Source organism: Parasteatoda tepidariorum, chromosome 10, assembly GCF_043381705.1.
Source record: "Parasteatoda tepidariorum isolate YZ-2023 chromosome 10, CAS_Ptep_4.0, whole genome shotgun sequence".
NCBI classification, from domain to species: domain Eukaryota; kingdom Metazoa; phylum Arthropoda; class Arachnida; order Araneae; family Theridiidae; genus Parasteatoda; species Parasteatoda tepidariorum.
Window position 1 is genome coordinate 60,077,983 of NC_092213.1, and position 19,102 is coordinate 60,097,084.

The 19,102-nt window shown below is 28.7% G+C and overlaps 1 protein-coding gene across 1 annotated transcript in view; it reads right to left on the bottom strand.

The window, feature by feature from the left end:
- Positions 1-35: 35 nt before the first annotated feature.
- LOC107443077 (terribly reduced optic lobes) overlaps positions 36-19,102 on the bottom strand; it is a 279,864-nt gene continuing 260,797 nt past the window's right edge. The window contains exons 85-98 of the mRNA XM_071186443.1: positions 17,995-18,258; positions 16,545-16,658; positions 14,136-14,312; positions 12,690-12,839; positions 11,389-11,697; positions 9,623-9,841; positions 8,612-8,859; positions 7,676-7,853; positions 6,901-7,035; positions 5,713-5,938; positions 4,892-4,975; positions 4,009-4,112; positions 2,463-2,610; positions 36-2,018 (exon numbers count right to left, since the gene is read on the bottom strand). Of these exons, the coding sequence (XP_071042544.1) occupies positions 1,961-2,018; positions 2,463-2,610; positions 4,009-4,112; positions 4,892-4,975; positions 5,713-5,938; positions 6,901-7,035; positions 7,676-7,853; positions 8,612-8,859; positions 9,623-9,841; positions 11,389-11,697; positions 12,690-12,839; positions 14,136-14,312; positions 16,545-16,658; positions 17,995-18,258 (2,414 nt within the window). The 3' untranslated portion in view covers positions 36-1,960. The remainder of the gene's footprint in view (positions 2,019-2,462; positions 2,611-4,008; positions 4,113-4,891; positions 4,976-5,712; positions 5,939-6,900; positions 7,036-7,675; positions 7,854-8,611; positions 8,860-9,622; positions 9,842-11,388; positions 11,698-12,689; positions 12,840-14,135; positions 14,313-16,544; positions 16,659-17,994; positions 18,259-19,102) is intronic.

Below are 19,102 nucleotides of genomic sequence, written 5' to 3' on the forward strand. Positions count from 1 at the left end.
AATATGCAAACGAGAACATCATGAAATAACAGAGATAAATAAAGTCAACTTTATTTCAGACCTTTTTCTTAAATAAAGAATTCACATGTTGCACCTCTGACCAACAACAAGCATGATTGACAATACACAGAAAAACAAACAGCAGAAGTACTTTTTCATATGATTTAAATGGGCAGAGAACTGATTTCTTTTTTAAAAAATAAAACAGAATAAATTCATCTTCAAAATTTGAACAATAATTTTTTTTTATCACTGGGCAAAGAAAAATAACAAAATAAAAACACATGTACAACATATGTATTAACAAAAAATCTACACTGCTTAATAAAGATTTTAGCTTCTTCATTCCATTTTTAACAGAATGAATAATAATAATGTTTGTAGCACCATATGAATGAGACAAACACAGACAACACAACTAAGTTAACAATGAAAAAGAAAAAAAATAATAAACATGGCAGTGAACATGAATCGATAACAAATATAACAATAATACTTTTGCACTTGTATAGATTTAAAAGGCAAACAAAGATAATTCATACCCAAGTTAGTTTTAAGTAGAGCGCTAAATTAAAGACTGCCAACTATTAGATTTTTTTTTCAGAGTCAAAATAATAAATTAAAAAAAAGATTTAAGTCAAAATGAGTTCAGATTTAGTTTTGTTAGAAAGCTTACATAATTAAATCAGGGTGTATAATTACCTTATTCAGCAGTGTATGACAAAGGATTGAACACACAAACAATTTCAACATTGAAAGATTGCCTATTCAATTATTTCAAATATATAGTTTTCTCCAAAACTAATGGTCATAACTTCAAGGAGTGACAAAACTCGCCAAAACAAGCCATTTTCATTCTACAATTTTAGATCCGAGAGCAAAGTGACAAAAGAATGCCTTTTTGGTCACACTACATAGATATTAGCCTTTCCGAATAGATGGAATATACCGGCCTCATAGTTTTCCAGATCTCCCAATTTTGTTCTGCCTCAATTTGTTTTTCTCTGGAGGTACCTAAAACAGGTCCTTTACAAAATACCTAAAGAGCCACTGGGACATGGTCATCCAAATCAGCATCCCATCTACAGACAATGGTGAAACAACAGGAATATTCCAATGTCTGCATGATTTACTTAGTCACAATTGAGAAGCCTGCATTGAAGCTACAGCCTGCTGATTCGAGCATTTGTTGTAAAAAGTATTTAATAATAGCTATTCTTTAACTTTTATTATTGGCTTTCATCAAATTATACATTTTCACCAAGCCAGTGAGAACTGGCTCATGGCTCAATGTTTGTTGACCCCCATCACACGATGAAAATTGTTTGTTTTGGCAAATTTCATCACTCTTTACATTTGTAGGCGTTAGTTTTGTTAAACCCTGTATAAGCTTAGAGGGTAGTACATTTTATAAATCACTCTGCAAACTCTATCTGACGATAGAGAGTTATTTAAAAATAAAAAGCATTATTCTTGTGAGTTAATTTTCTCCAAGCAATAAAGTAAATGAAAATCGACATTCTAAAATTTAATGATTCAGCACTGAAACAAGAGTCAAATTTTTAGCGACTATGAAAGTTCCATAATAGTTGGCATCTCAGAGTTCATTGCTTTTCAATATTCACATGAGTTAAATGGTAAAGTAAGTAGTTTTTTTTGCCAAAAGAATGATCCATCTTCTTAGTAGCTGACATAAAAATTTGCAAAGCACAAAACAAGTTCAAATGTGTGCATTTAAGGAAAAGTTTCCACAGTGATGGTCCTCACACGGAGCTCATCTTTCAAATATGCACGGCAATGTTAGAGGCAATATTTGCATGGACTTGAAGGAAGTTTTACAAAGACTAGCCACTAAATGACCCCTATACAAAATTGCTTTCAGAGGAAAGTTAGTATAATATGCGTCCAATGTGCTTTTTTTTTTTATTACATTCAAATGGCTAGATTATTCTGCTACAATTTATTTTTGTACAAAAGGTCTTTCTAGTTCTTCCAGAAACTCACCACTGGCTTCAAAACTGAAAAGTAACATGCAATAATTAAATGATCTATTATATATATATATATATATGTAATATATTTTAGAAACAAGACATTTTTTTTTCACTAGGACATCTCCGGCTTGCAACGCGCACAGTTAAAACAAAATGGTAAAACTTTATTTACAATATTTTTAGTGAACTAACTTTATATGCTGTAGATTCGAAAATTAGAAAAAAATTTATTAAAGCAATTTTTTCTAACATTCTTTTTTTATCAATCTAAAATTTCACATAGTTTTGTAACATAATTTTGAATAATATCAAAACGACCAAATTAAATAAATCAAATATAAAAACTATCATTTACTAGTGTTCATTCTAATTTATGATTCATTGCATAGCAATATTGAAAAAAACATGCATTTTAAACCATTCAACATTAAATTTGCGTTTTAAACAAATGAAGTTTTAGAAACTCACTCATCACAGTCTTGAACATTAGCTCCAGCTTTTGCTCTATCATACATATTGATGGGTCCAGAGTCTTCGATTTCCAAATCCCATAAGCAACCAATTAGACCCTGTGGATATTTCCCAGCAGTCATCAGCTGATGATTAGGAACTCCGCCTAAAATTGTTGATAATATTTATACATGTATGATTATTCAAACTTCTTTAAAACTTAAACCATACCTTGAAAAGCAGTCTGAGAATAATTTCATTTACTGAACTATTAAGTTTAAAGAAACTAAAAATAATCAGACAATCGAGTGTGAAACAGAAAATAACATTTGAGATGTGACTAATATTTTTTATTTAACACATATTTCCGAATATAAGCCCATCAGTGTATGATCATATTTCCAAATATAAGTCGATCTGAATGTAAGATGAGAGTATACTTTTTCATTGAAAGCTTATTCAAAATTGCAAACCTATATATTTTCCATTAAAATGAATTATTCTAATTTGTTTTAGTTCCTTTAAAAAATAAGGCATGCTATCTCTGTGGCAAACTTTCAACTTTTTTGGTCTACCCAGCTTTCTTAGTTTATTTGTTTACCTTGTTTAGAAATAAAAACTCATTGAAAGTCCCAAAGGAAATTAAATATACATATACACTTATTTCCTATTGTCATTGTTATGCGTTTTCTTTTAAATTGATAGTCATAGGTGTTTTATTTCCAGCTGTTATTTTAATTATATGTTTTGTAAGAGCCTTTTTGTAACTAATAATGCTTGTCTCAATGAGAAGTACTTTTATACACTATATTTGCTTGGAAATGTGTCCAATTAACAGGTTAGATTATAATTCGACCCATAACATTAAATTTTGAAAATTTTCAAAATATTCTCGGCCTATGTTTGAAAATATAAATTAATTAAAATTGTCCATGAACAAAATAAAAGTGAATAACAAGTACCAATATTATTAATACAAACTATATTCCAATTTAAAAATCAGTTTAGATTATACTTAGTTCCAGGATTCAGCTATAGTTTATATTTGAGCCGTGATGACTCAGGGGACAGAGCGTTCGCCGTCCAATGAGGTGAACTGGGTTCGAATCCTAACAATGGCTGGTTGATACGAATTCCGCATCTGGCTTGCACCGACCACAATCCTGATGTAAAATATCCTCAGTGGTAGAGAGATCATTGGTTAGAGTCCCTTTGCTGTCAAGCTAACAGTGGCAGGTTTTCCTCTCTATGTAACACAAATGCTGGTTAGTTCCTTCAGAAAGTCCTTTACGAGGGCAAACTTCTCCCAATACTTGATCCAGGAGATCCCCTGTCCTCTGGATTGGGATCAAAATTACAAGGCTACGGACTTAAACATTAGTACTCGTAAACCCAAAAATTGGATCGGCTGTTCAACGACGGTTATAAAATAAAATATAGTTTATATTTGACACATAATCTCAGTAAAGTAAAAAGCTTAAAATAATGATACAGTAGTGTTCTAACATATCAAACAAGTAGCACTGATTTTGTCTGATATTTCAAACTTAAAAAATGAACGTACCAATAAAGATATCACCATCAGTATTTAGCATTTGCAAAATTCCTTTTGATTCTCCAAATTGTTGATGTAGACCATCTAATTCTAAACTTCCATGTCTTCCAGTTCTAAAGTAAGAGAAAATTGATTAAATAAATTTAAGATATGGATAGCAAATGGGGATTTATGAAGAAGATTAAGCGAAATACAGTACCTAAAAATAAAATCATTTGTTAACAATTTGTCATATAATTTAGACACCATAAATAAATCTCTGGAGACAACAGAAATATTTGAATCAAAGTTATGAAAAAAAAAGAAAAACTGATGCTAGAAACTACTTTTTGCTCAATAATAAGAACTATAGAAAGGACGAAAAAAAAAAAACTTACAAAAAAGCTAGTAACACTTAAGATTATTATAGTTGATAAACTATGTGCGGAGAAATGAACTACAAATAAAAATTTATTATTTAGCATAGACATTCTTGAAAATAAAATTTGGATCTAGCATTGAAAAGTAATAAATGTTGTGAGGTAAGAAAAAGAACTTCACTTTTTTTGTGACAGAGTATTTTAAGATTATACTATATTTCTCAGAAGTCGGTAAAACACAAATAGTCGAGACTAAAATTTGAATAAAGGAGTACATCAAAAAATATTTTATACTATCAGTTATTTTAATTTTGTATTAGTTCTTTGCTAAATTTTATACTTTATTGTTATTATACCTATATATACTTTAAAAAGGATCAGTAGTACAGAAAATTTAATACATATTCGTAACAGTTTTCATAACAATTTAATACATATTCATAACATTAAAAATGAATTAGTACCAATAGTATCAGTAACTAATCAGTTACATACAATAACTGAAGTGTTCAGTAAACAGAAAACAAACTGACCTTTTGAGGATCACATTGTGGACTTTACCATCGCTTACTTTGATGGGTGATTTTATTTGTGCTGCACCACTTCCTAGTTCATAGCTGAAAAAATATAAGATATGAGAATATATTGAACGGTAAGTAAATTCTAAACAACAAACGAATATGAGAAAAAGCTGTTTAAAGGAAGCATAAGGGACTTTCTATCATCCAATCAATAATGGAAGAAAAGTTTCAATAGGTTAAAAATAAAAATACATCTAAAAGAGAGAAAAAGACAAGTTCTCAAAGATGATAAAAAAATATTTTGAACAACATATAAAAAATATTAACATATTAAAAAAAAAAGATTTATATCCACATTTCTTGCCTGCAAAATGACAATTGATGAAATTTACGATTCATAATGCACATTAAGCTGTTTGTGCGTTAAACTTTGTACTTTTGGCATCTTAATATCATTCCAAAACTTTTTAAGGTTGTCAATGATTTCTTTACAAAATGAAAACACATATAAATGAAATCAAATCAGAACACGTATAAAGACTGTCACTTATATCCACCAATTGGTGAGATCTGCCAATATAAATGTAGTATAGTTTTATAAGACCAAAAAAAAAATAAACAACTTTTCCCCCCTCTATGAAATTTCATTTTTTCGTCGAATATTTCACTTATTATTCTTTCACTAAGCTTTTCAATTGTTTTTAAACATATCATAAAATAGTACTTATTCTCATTGCTATCAATAAAGTTCTGATTAATTAAAGAATTCTATTAAAGAAATAGATAGAGGAAAAAAGTCTTTAGGTCTAAAAAGGAAACAAAAATGTCTGCACCTAAATTCCAGATAACCATCAACTATGGCTGCTGCAAGATAGTCTTGTCCTTTACCATCAGTTTCTGGTTTTTGTCCGTGAAACAGCAGTAGACCTTCAATACTGGTTGTCGTGAAACTGAAGCTGATTACTTCATCTTTGGCACTAGCAGTGTGAGGTAAGAGGTCTGTATCAAGTGAAATATAACCATCTCCTTGGAATGCTGCTCTCTCATCAAATTGTGAAGCTGTTAGAAAAATACAATTTCTATGAATTATGGCTAGAGCAATAATATGGTAAAGAGACAAAACTTCTAATGGAATGCTTGAATTTTAAGAAACTTTTAATGATTATATGACTTAATGATAATTTTAATGACTTTGCATTTTTATACTATTTTCAACCATGATACTAACCATATCAATTAAATAATGAGATACATTTACTTTTAAATTTAATGTATTAATATTAGTAAACATAATAAAATAGATAACATTAAAAATACCAATGAAATTCAAATATAATTATAAGTAATACAACAAAGGTAAAGAAAACAAGAAATGTTGTGATAAAATATTAATGATAATTATGATAAATAAATAAAATGAGATATGACAAAGATGATATGAAAAAAAAATTATATAAATAAAATGACAAAAACAGTGGGCACTACTTTGTATACTGTTTATTTTTCATTATACACTTCTACAGCTTTGTAATAAAAAGTTTTTATATTATGAGTCACATATTATTTATTACAATTATTATTATTTTAGAATTATACTATTATTATTTTAGAAGGAGCATACTAAAAATGTATCGAAAAATGAAAGTATAAGTAAAAATGTAATACTAAAAATGTATCAAAAAAGAGAACTCGAGCAAAAGCTTCAATATTTGTTTACCATTGTTAATAAAATTAATGAATTCTTATTAAATTTGGATTTTTAGTATGCTAAACGCCTTAACAAATATTATTGGAATAAAAGGAAAGTTCATAATATAATGAATATGACAAGTTTTTTAAAAGAGAAACTTGTGAAAGAAAAAGTTATAAATTTAACAAAAAATATTCATTTTTTGACTGACTAAAAAGTATTCATTAATCAAATAAATGATACATTGCAATTCAAGCAATTTTTTTTGTTTAATAAAATTATTAATTCATATAACGGTTCAGAATATTTTTATCAATACAAGAATACTTACGCTCTTCACAGTTTGTGCCTTTGAATTTTATGGGACAACTGCATTTATAGGAATTTCCAGCACCTATGCAAGTGCCACCATTTTTGCAAGGATCTATTAAACTACATAAATCTGTCTCAATTTCACAGTTGGTACCTATAAAAAAAATTTATAATATTTTAAAGAAATTTGTTATGTATACATTTAAGTGTTATCCAAAAACATATAGTTTTCTAGGACATTTTACCAGGTACAGAGTTTGAGAACAAAATAAATGACAAGCAAAACAAACAACAAGCAAACAAACAACTAATGAAGTAAAAATAGGTTAAGATATAAGAAATAAGAGAATATTAACATGAAATTTAAGTAGAAATTTAAATATGAAAACATAAACAGTTTTAAACAGAACAAAACATATCAATTTTGGAAGAAAAGAAAATTATAAACAAACTCTTTAAACTCCAAAAATTCAAATTTTGACACATGATCTTAATCCTTATTGATAGATTTAAAGTTCTATTTTATTAATTTTCATACATATAGGTAAATGCCAAATAAGATATTTTTAACAGACTAGTCATTTTTCAGTGTTTATAGACATGCAAAAGTCACCAAACATTCAAAAATAATTTTATGTTTGTTTTTTTTTAAAGCATACCTAATAATGAAGTAGCTTTTGTGAAATGTATTTTATTAACAAATGATCGAATAGCATAATTACACAGAAATGTTTCAGTTATTACATGATAGATTATTTAAGTTGCAAAAGAATGTCATAAATACAGCTACGTACCACTATATCCTTCTCTGCATTCACAAACATATCCTCGAGGGGCACCATCATCTTCAACACAAATACCTTCATTTAAACATGGATTAGTTTCACAGGGTGTTCTGACACCACAATCTTCAACATTTGAAGAATCAATGGCTGAATTCACTAGATCTATATCAACTCCATTCACTTCAACCTAATTTTTAATTAAAAAGAATGCTACAGTTGTAAATTTTGAAAGAGTTCTATATCTCCAAGCTAAAATTTTTTTTTTTTTAAAAAAAACTCCATTTAACAAATAATAATAATTATATAAATAACAGAAAATGTAAAGTTAAAAAGTTTCTTAAACCATTTCTTTTTAACCTTCTGAGCATTTGTCCCGGCTTTTTTTTTAACTTTCGCAGATAGCTTTCCTGCATCAAAAAACCAGTTTCACCATGTTATTCAATGGGAGAGAAGCTCATATCAAGGAAGTTTTTGTACAATTTTACCAAGAAGCTCAACGCTTAATAGAATAAACTAATGTTCTAAATTTTCTGTCAACTAGTTAGATCTTAAATCTAGAATTAAGTGTTTTTTTTAAAAAACATCACATGCTCTTCGACTAAATTTTTTAACATCGATATTTTTTCGATTACTATCTATTAATATATTCAATAAAAAAAGTCTAATTGATGAGTAACACTTCTTGTACTTTTCTTGTCATAAGTGGTTGTTTATCCAAGAAAGGTGAAAAGAAATATTCATAACAAAATAACACACAAACAATACCTTAAGCCATGATTTTTTAAGACAAAAAATATAATAAAGACCTAATAAATCAATAAAAAAGTCATTATTTACTAAGATAAAAAAATGCACAAATCTAATAAATTACATTGAAAAAAGTAAATAAGTAATTAACAAAAAGTTTTGATATAAAACACTACATGAACAATGTATAAAACTTACATGAGCAATGCAGCCTTCAAAACCATGCGTTACTTCTGTAAAGGGTGAGATATTTATTCTATGTTTGTCAACAGAACCAAAATAAAATGGTGTGTGCAAATTGAGTCCTCTGCTGACACCTGGCGACATTCCCTTCGAAGCAATACCATCATTCACAATAAGTGAACCCTCTCTCATATCTCTTTCGGCTACAATGCTCAACCACTCGTCTTGTAAAATAGGTTCATGGCTGCGAATAATAGCAGGTCCTGAAATGAAAGTAACATTTAAAAAAATGTATAAATAATATGTATTTATAAAAAATATTCTTGTTAAGTAAATGACTGCAGGGTCTTAGTTAAATATGTCATAATTACTTATAATGGCCACGGTGGTAAAGTAAATAAGGCATTTGCCTTTCAATGTGTATCATCATCACCCAACCATGGCCAAGCACTTAGCCTCATTTTAGGCCTCTATTTTTTAATTGCCATGGTAGGATTACCACATAATTTTGATCCTGGTCAGATGACGTGGACAGCGGATGAACTGGTATCCCCCTCTTCAAACTTCCCCACTTCAACCCATGATAGGACTTTCAGCCACAACAGATTTAATATGCACCTTGCTACGTATACACGCCTGTTGTTTTGTCAGACACCAGGATCAAACTCACACCCCTCAGCTCTCCAATCAGAGGTGGGAGCAACGTGCTGTCAATGTATAGGAGTGGGGATTTATCCCTGGTATAAGCTTGAAGCATACAATGATTCAGGCCTATAGGTACCAGCTTAACTAGAAGGTAAAGGTGGCCAATGCACATCACTGACTACATTGCTACTGTAATGCCATCATTCTCAAAATTGAGAAGCTTTGACTCCCTTGGGTAACAACTGACTGTTGGCGAATGTTTTATTAATTTTTATTATAAAAAAATATTTTTGAAAAAGAATATATATATAGAAAAAAAGGCTGCATCATTTATTATTTAATTAAACTCAAAATAAACGACAAAAAAAGTTAATTATTTACCTGATCCCATGTCAAATCTGAACTCAACGCTCTTATTTTTGATAGCGATTGAAGTGAAATCGCCACTTCCATCTTCAGTATGAGCACAATAGGCAATCAAACAATCATCAGTATTCTGTGGTTTTATTTTCATATTCAGTTTCAGAGTAGTCAGCGCATTCGGTGTGGGATAGGCGACATATGCATCATCTGAAAATGCTGGCTCCACGATGATTATATCTAAAAAAAATAAATGGAAAAAGTTCTATTATTTTTAATGTTAAGAAGTTGAAAGACATAACCAGAGGTTCAGAAATCCAGTCACCTACAAAATATTACAGCTATCCTTCAATCTTTTGAAAATTAATAAGTCACCTAGAAACTTTGTAGGTCTCTGGATATAATCATCATAGAAATATCAAATGAGACAAAAAAATGTATTTCAGAGTGAAAAAACGAATTTAAAGGAAAAATACGTAAAATGATTATGTATAAATAAAAAGAATGGATTCATTCACATTTATGTTGAGGTGATATAAGTAAATCAAATATTGATTCTTGACTTGCAATAAACATTGAAAAATTGGATTAGATTAAAAAGAAGTCTGACATTATCTGAAAAATTAAACTTTCTAAAGAATATAGCATGAGTCAGAGTATGGCAGCAGTAAAAAATAAGAAATTTAAAAAATTCAATTAAATCTTGACATCATGTACTTAAAGGAAGACACTGAAAGTTACATGACATCAAAAACTCAGGATACTGAAAGTTATAACACTTTAAAGATTTTAGTAAAAATAACAAATAAATGTGTTTAAAATTTTAACTGTGTAAAAAAATTATTGTAAACATTATGACATCAAAAAATCAAGGTATTAAAAACTCTAATGTATGGTTCAAGTAATAATTATGTTGGCATTTTAAAACTTCTATTGTTTGTTATTACATTTCTAAAAAAAACATTAACATAAATCTATTTATAAGGAATCACATATATTCGTACATATATAGAGTTCATTTTTTATTCCAGATAAAAGGTTTTATTTATTTTTTTCTGTACAAAATTATTATGAGATGGGTCTTTATTTTTGTAAACAATTCTTGGAAAATATTTCATGAAATCAAGCAAGCAATAAATTGTGTACAAATTCCATTTCAATAAAAAAAAAAAATTAAGGAAAATTACTCAATTTTCAAAATTCACAAAAGATAGGTATGTACTTTATTTACGTAACTGCACAATGGGCTATTGGCGAAGGTGTGGAAAGCATGCTTGAGGATGATCCGAAGGCACACCATCACAATTTTGATCCTCTGCAGAGGCGATGGCTCCTCTGCTTTGGTAGCCAGACAACTTGCGTGCGAAGTCTAGCACTTTATGATAGAACAGTTTAACGAGGACTAATACCGCGCACCCTCGGCCCCTACGCAGGCTGATCAAAATGGTCATCCACCCGCTTACTGACCACACCCAGTGATGCTCGACTTTGGTGTTCTACTCGGAACCGTGTCTTTACGATCAGTCCATGGAGGGACTTAAAATGTACAAAAACAAGAGAATTTTTCTGAAACCAGTGGACCAGGGGAAACTGGAACAATCCAGTAGTCTACCGGAAAATTCAGTAGAAGTGGTAGCCATGTGCTGCATTTTGTATTAGCAAAAGAGGATAAAAATATACATTGAAACCAATATTCAAAGTTTATAACAACAAAAAATACCAGCATTCAATAAAATAGGTTTTATATATAAGAACCAATTTGTGAGGAAATCAATGAAAAAAATTACCTTTCTCGCATCGAAGGCCAGATTTCCTCATGGGGCAAAAGCATTCAAATCCCCCACCGGGTTTATTAAAGCATCTTCCTTCTCCACACACTCCAGGATAGCAAGCTTCACCAACTTTTTCACAGTCCCGACCAGAAAAGCCAGGTGGGCATATGCAGTTGTAGCCGACCATTGTCAATGCTTCCTGACACACTCCTCCATGAAGACAGGGATTTCTGGAACATGTTTCACAAGTTGATATACCATAGGCCTCTGCTTCTCGAAGTAAGTTGTGTACCACTTTTCCAGTTTTGTAGTGGCTGATACAGCCTATGATAATACAAACATTTTTAAAATATCATCATTTAAAAGCTTAAATAAGAAATAGAAATAATAGTGAAGAGACTGGCAATTAATTTAAAAAAAATGTGTATTAAGAAACTGTTATTTTACAATAGTAACAAGAATATATTCATAATAAAATATGCAATTATACTCCCTAGAAATGGTAGTTATTTATCATATTGAATGGCAAGTAAGACTTTCAATATTGCATATGAGCTACAACAATGGACTATTGATGACAGTCTATAGTTCGTTTAATCCTTAGTGATGATTGAAGTGTAAATTCAATTATAAAGTTAATTTCTAAATTATGTTACACTCCAATCAACTTTATAATTGAATTTTTTTTTGTCATCGTCCATTTACCAATTTCAAAACAAAAATAATAATACAAAAATAGAATTAGAAATATCAATTTTATTATTTTAATTAAAATTGGCAAATGAAATCGAAATGCTAGTGACTATTAATATATTTAATTCTGAAGGATAAGAATAGCATTCTCAGTTAGTCTTACAGTGCTTGTGTACGGTGAATTTTTTAATATAAAGCTAATGTAAAAACTAATAAATTTTTTATGGTGTAAATGTTAAATTTCAGTAAATCTCAAAATATTACCTAACAAAAGGGAGTAAACCAAACAATTTCAGAAATAACATAATATCCAGGAATATCATAATTTTCAGTCACTCTGTTAGTATTTAAAATAAAAAAAATTGATCAAAAAATTAAAAAAAATGAGTAATTATTCTAAAAATATGATTGCACATAGTTAAGACATCAGTTTTAATAAAGAATATTAAGACTATAAATTATGTTTAAAAAATCTCTCCAATGTTCTACTTTAAAAAAAAAATTATGGAAAACTGTGAGATATGTTCCGAAAACTTGAGTTCTATATTCCATAAAATGAACATAAATTCATTTTCAAAAAAAGTTATTAAACTTATAGTACAATTATAAAATAACATTTATACCAATAAATCCTCTAGTTGCACCAGCATTTTGCTCTATAGCAGAAAAGTCAGGAACAGAACCTATATACATTGGTTGTACTAAATCAAGTCCCAAGAACCTGCCTTGAGCTACTCCTGTGACTTCTGGCTGATTATCTACTTTCAAAGTACCTAAGGAAATGAAACATAGAATAATGAGTAACTTTAATTGGATGTAGATACTTTAAAACATACAGAAGTTTAACTGCATACGATATTTTTTTAACCAACATTATAAGAAAATGAAAGAAAAAAAAGAATAATAAGATTTTGAAAAAAAAAATTATGAAAAAATTCCACAAAATAATCTTTGAAATAACAATTTGTGTATTGATTTTAAATGCTGAAACTAAAAGAAATATTACTATGAAAAATCCTGTTTGAAGTCTTTTTGTTTTTATATGAATAAGTTAAAAGATCTGTGGTATTTACACACACTATGCAAAAGACTACTTAAACTGATAATAATATGATAATTCAAGAGAAAAATTATCTATTGATCGCATTTACTAAAATATTTAACAAGTGTAAAATGAATTAACCCTTTATGTACCAATAAGATATCTAAGTCCCGCTAATATTATTCACAAATAACATGAGAATGGAACAAAATATCCCACTGCAACTTGCCTGTCTTTGTAATATGACTTTCCTTTATCATTACTAGTTGATTACACATGATTGTTTGAAGTTGAACATCACATATGGAACTATTTATTTGTTGATATTTGGTTTGAGGACATCATTCCATGTTTCCTCTATTCTCAGCTTTCTAACTTGATCAATTTTCCAAATAAATCTTTCACATTTTTTTTATTGGTTCATTAACATTTTCAACTGATTATAAAACAAAGTATCAAATCTTTCACATTATTTGTCAAAGTGTAAAAGATATTATTTAATAAGACAAAAAGTTTTGGGAATTTTTGTTAATTTTTTAATAATTTGGTAAAAATAAAGGGTTGAGAAATAAACACGATAAACTAAATTAATAACAAGTAATTAGCTTCACCAAGTGATTATAAAATAACTAGAAACTAATTTATTTAACAAATAATTAAATTAACATTTTTATTCTAAAGATTGCAAGAAGAATACTTTTTAGCCAGGCCTGAAAACATGCAAGATTACATTTTTAACCAAATGCTTCAGACACATGCTACCATGAATGAAATTATATAGAAATAAAAGCTTCAAAATAGTAATTTATGTATAAAAAAAAGGAATAAGAGTATAAATGCAATGTTTATATACATATTTCCTAAATAAAGAAACCAGAGGCGATTTTAAAGTAAAGATGCAAAATATTAATATGTTATTAAAACAGAAAGCACAAACTTTATTTTACTTTACTATTCAAATTAGATGGATGAACTGACTTTTAAACTTACTACATTTCATTAAATAAAACACTAGACTTTATTTTACCTTTCTTCCTGTCTCTGGCAATGTGTACAACGTGCCATTTTCCCATTGCAACTGGTTCAGTACTTCGTATAGTAGCTAGACCTGAACCCAATTCAAATCGGAATTCAACATATCCATTGTTCAGAACCAAAGCAATAAAATCACCTTGTTGTTTTTGACCATTATAGAATAAGAGACCTGAAAAACATAAATTAATAAATTTTTATATGTTATAAACAATTTAACCAAATATTTGTCACACATTTTATAGCTAAAATGTTAAAAAAAAATTTTTTTGGAAAAAAAGACAAACATTATTGATAAAAGTAAATAATTTTTTTCAATAAAAAGTAATTGGTAATAATGTGCAATAGTGGTTACTTATTGTAGCAGATTAGAGTTAGTCACAGTGAAATAGATAAGTGAGTGAAAATACAGATCAGAAAAGTAAATTTCAAACCAGTTGAGTATAATTTTTTTGATACAAATGTCTCATTGCATAAATATGCTAGAACTGTAAAGCAGCACATATAGATAATGAAATTAACAAATTTATTTCATAGTCATGGTTAAGAACAGGGGTTTCCAACTTACATGAGGCCAGGGGCCGCAATTAAAAACACAAATCAAATGGCGGGCCCCAACTTTATCAAAATTTTATGTAGGACTCTTTTATGTTTGAAGGAACATTAAATATTACTGTCAGATTTTTACCAAGTTGTACAAAACAAAAGTATTGAATTACAAATTAAAATAAGAAGTAGATTTTTAAAAATATTTAATTGCAAATTAAAAAATTCGGGCTACAATAGCTTTAATGCCCACCCATGCATTAAACAATTAATGTGCGACAAATATCTAATTGTTAAGATATAAGACTTTAAAAAGGTTAGTATTAAAACTTACATAGTAGCACACAAAATGTTCAATGACAAAATTGAGGTTTGTCCGCTGCAACCACCAAAGAATAGATATTTACATTTTAAATTTAAAATTTACAAATGAGTGTGTGTGTAAATATTTTCGTCCAAAATGAGTGGTTTCAAAAAGTTAAATCGGAGAATTTCTTCAAGAAAATTTCTGATACACACATACTAAATTATATTCACAATAAAAAAAAGTAAATAAAAAAGATCAACATGCACGATTATTTTTGCATTTGAATAAACATTTTCTTGAATGCAAAACCTGAGAAAAATTTTTCTTTTGCACCGTTGGTATGATAAATTTCACAGATACGAATAAAGTAAGTTTTTATTAACGAGAAAAGTATTATAAACCCACATAGATATTTTTCAAAAATTGTTCGCAAAAAAATTACAAAATATATTTCAGTTCGCGGGCCACAAAAAAAGGCTTCTCGGGCCGGATGCGGCCCCCGGGCCGCCAGTTGGAAACTACTGGTTAAGAACATTATGGGGTCATTTGAATGTTTTTAGAATAATCTTTCCTTTTTTATTTATTTATTTTATAAACAGAATCGAACAGAAAACCTATTTTTGAGTTTATGGCTACCAATGTTTAATTTTGTAACTTAGTAATATTGAAAACTCAACCTAACAAGGTAACTACTGGATCAATCATTGGGTCGAATTAGCCTTTATAGAGTACATTTTGGAAGCACATTTACGTTACATGGAGAGTTAAAATCAGGAAAAGCTCCATGGTTAGCTGCCACTCAAGTGATTCCTTTTCTTTAGTAAATTATCACGACTTCATATTTGTCTTGTTTTTTATTTATCTATCCTCTGAGAAAACAAATCAGTCAGCAGGAAAAAAAACAGCTCATTGGTGCGTCTATCCAAAAGTTTATTTTTACCACTATTAGTGTTCAACTCCATAACCTTATAAGTTTAAGCCCAATCCAAAAGACAAGGTAACTCCTGGACCAAGCATTAGGACAAACCAGCCTTCAAGAAGGACTTTTGATGGAACTAATCTGCATTTGCATTACACGGAGAGGAAAATCACGAGAACCTTCCACGATTAACCTGGTGACAAGGGGATTCTAACCTATGATCCACTGAGGATATTTTACGTCAGCACTGTGGTCCGTGCGAGCCAGGAGCAGAATTCGTATCAACCAGCAAATGCAGGCATTTGAATCTAGGTCATCTCAATGGGAGGTGAAAACGCTCTATTCCCAGAGCCATCGCGGCTCAAATATAAACTATAGTTGAATCCTGGAACTCAGTATAATCTATACTGATACTATTTCCTAAAAATTATAGGCATAAAAAATCTTTTTAAAAATATTCGAGGTAAAAAGAACACTGCTAATACTAAAACAAAATATGGATTTTAATCAAAATGAGACCCAAAGTTTACACCCAAAAGTTTAAAGAGAGAACAAGAAAATAATTTTACAATAATAGCGCCTAATAAATAAAAGTATCATAACAATGATAATTTTTATAAAAAGTACCATACCATTCATGCTTTCTGGTTTGAAAGCCAATTCTATTTCAAAGACTAAATAAGCATCTGCTAATGTAGGCATCTTCATGTAAGACAATGGAGTCTGTGAGAAGTAAGGAACCACTCCTATAAATAGAAAGAACATTTCATTTAAAATAAACATTCACATTTACTTCTTAAAATGATTTTAAATTTGGTTAAAAAACATTCACTTTATCTTGATTTTACAATTTTTTTTTAAACAATAAAATTGCTAAAATATCAAAAACAGTATGATTGGCATTTTTCATTATTGGCACAATTGGAAGAGATCGATAAATCATTATTTTTCTCTGTTTATTGAGGATTATTTAATTGTTAAAATTTAGTATTAGTGATTGAAATGGGCTAGAGGTGATGTTTAGTACTCTTTATCTATGGTACTGCTACACACGTTTTCGATATTAGCATGAAGATAGTCATAAGAGTATGTTGGTTTCGGTTTCGATTGTCAAACTAATAAAATATTTTTTAAGCATGAAAACTGTATAGCACTCAAAACTGTATTAAAAAATAGACATGGCTCTCCTCAAATGGTATATTTGCCATCACAAATAGATAATACATAATTTTTTTTATTTTGTTAAGAGGTCAAGAGGTTACTAGAGGAATTTAAAATTCTATGGAACCCATTGAAATTCTTCCAAGTTTGACGATAATATTGAGCCCGAAATTTACACAATTAAAAGCTAAGCACATATTGACTCGTTGATTGTGGTTATTATCTATTAAAACGCACTTGATAAAAATTTCTCCATAATAAATTTGTATGCTATGAACTCGGATATTTACATTTATTAAATACTTATTTATAATACAAAGAAGCTGTATATTTGATCTATGTAGCTAAAAATAATCTTAAAAATACTAAAAATAAAAAATAATGCGTGTCAATGTATAGTAGGACAAATTGCTTTCAATAAAAAATTTATCCTACAACATTTTTATGCATATTAATGCATTTATTTTTTATTTGCTTGAATTATAACATTTGTTTACAGCAAAGAGAAATGTAAAGTCACAACGCAAAAACTTTTCTATTATTTTAAATTATAATTTTTAATAAATAACCAAAAAATAACTTATACAAAAATAAACTATAAAGGATATTGGATATTAAATTCCATAGAGATTCCTTAAAACATCAATACCACATTAAATGTTATAATTTTTATCTATCTATGGTTGATATCTATTTCTTGAAATTGAAACTTCGTTATAGTGTAGGAATGCACAAATAATCATCAGTTGTAAGATATCCATTGTTTTAAAAAAACAATGACAGTTAATGAATTTTTGACAGCATAATTAGAATAGGAAAACATGCCCTTTCAAGTTATGTATGCATTATATCTAGTAGTGCAAAGTTGTACTAGCATAAAAACAGTACATCAAAATTTGTATTTTAAATTTAAAATCTTACCTGTGACAATCAAAATTTTAGGGATATCAATAGTTCCTACATGACTTCTAGCTGTACAAATATATGTTCCTGCATCTTCACCTTTGACATCAGCAATTGTTAATTGACCTTCATTAACAGTTGCATCAGAAGGCAAAATACCACCTTGTTTGTACCATGTGTAAGCAACTGGAGGGTCCAGAGTTGTTTTACAGTCCATTACAACCGTTGAGCCGAACGGTGCAGTACGAGTCTCAACTAAATCAGGAGTAAGAGTGGGTGGAACTAAAACATAGATAAGATCATAAGTTTAAGTACTAAATTAGCATAGTTTAAACTTATTGGTACTAAAAATACTTACATTAATATTTCCATGTTAAGGAAATGCATGAAAGTATAAAGAATACAATTTTACATTTTCTACAATGGATAATAATGAAACATGGGATTGTAAAGTAATATAGAAGAATAATATAAAACTTCACTTGAAAGCATTATAAGACTTAATTATAAAACAATAAGAACCAAATAACTTTTCTACTTAGTTTGGACATTTATTTCAACAGTAAAAATACAACAAACTACATTTTTAGTACAAAACTAAATGCAATTTTCTTTTCTTTATGGGTTTACTTTTTCTTATGAATTTGTATTGAACATAAAATCCCAAAAGGGCATGCAAAAAAATTTCATATAAAATATTTAGAAAAAATAACAGATTTTACATTTTTTTTTAATATTTGAAGCAGTTTTGTTGCTTTTTTGCAGCTTATCATTGTTTTATAATAATATTATTTTATGAAATTATTTATTTATTAACTCATTCTTATGTAAGCCAATTAATTTTTAAAAAAAAAACTTTTTTATTTCTTATAATAGATTGCATTCACTCCAATTTTAAGAAAAATTTCTGTTAGGATTACATATTTTTAGCCAAAAATGTATTGGGGGATTTTTTTAAACATAAAGGGCTTTAAAAAAATAAACTTATAATAAATATTTCTTTTTCCCAAGTTATTTTTAAGAAGCAACACATATATTTACAATTTTTTTTTACAACAACAGCATAAAACTAACTAATAAATTTATACTATAGAAAACATTTACTTGCAGTTGTTATTATCAATCA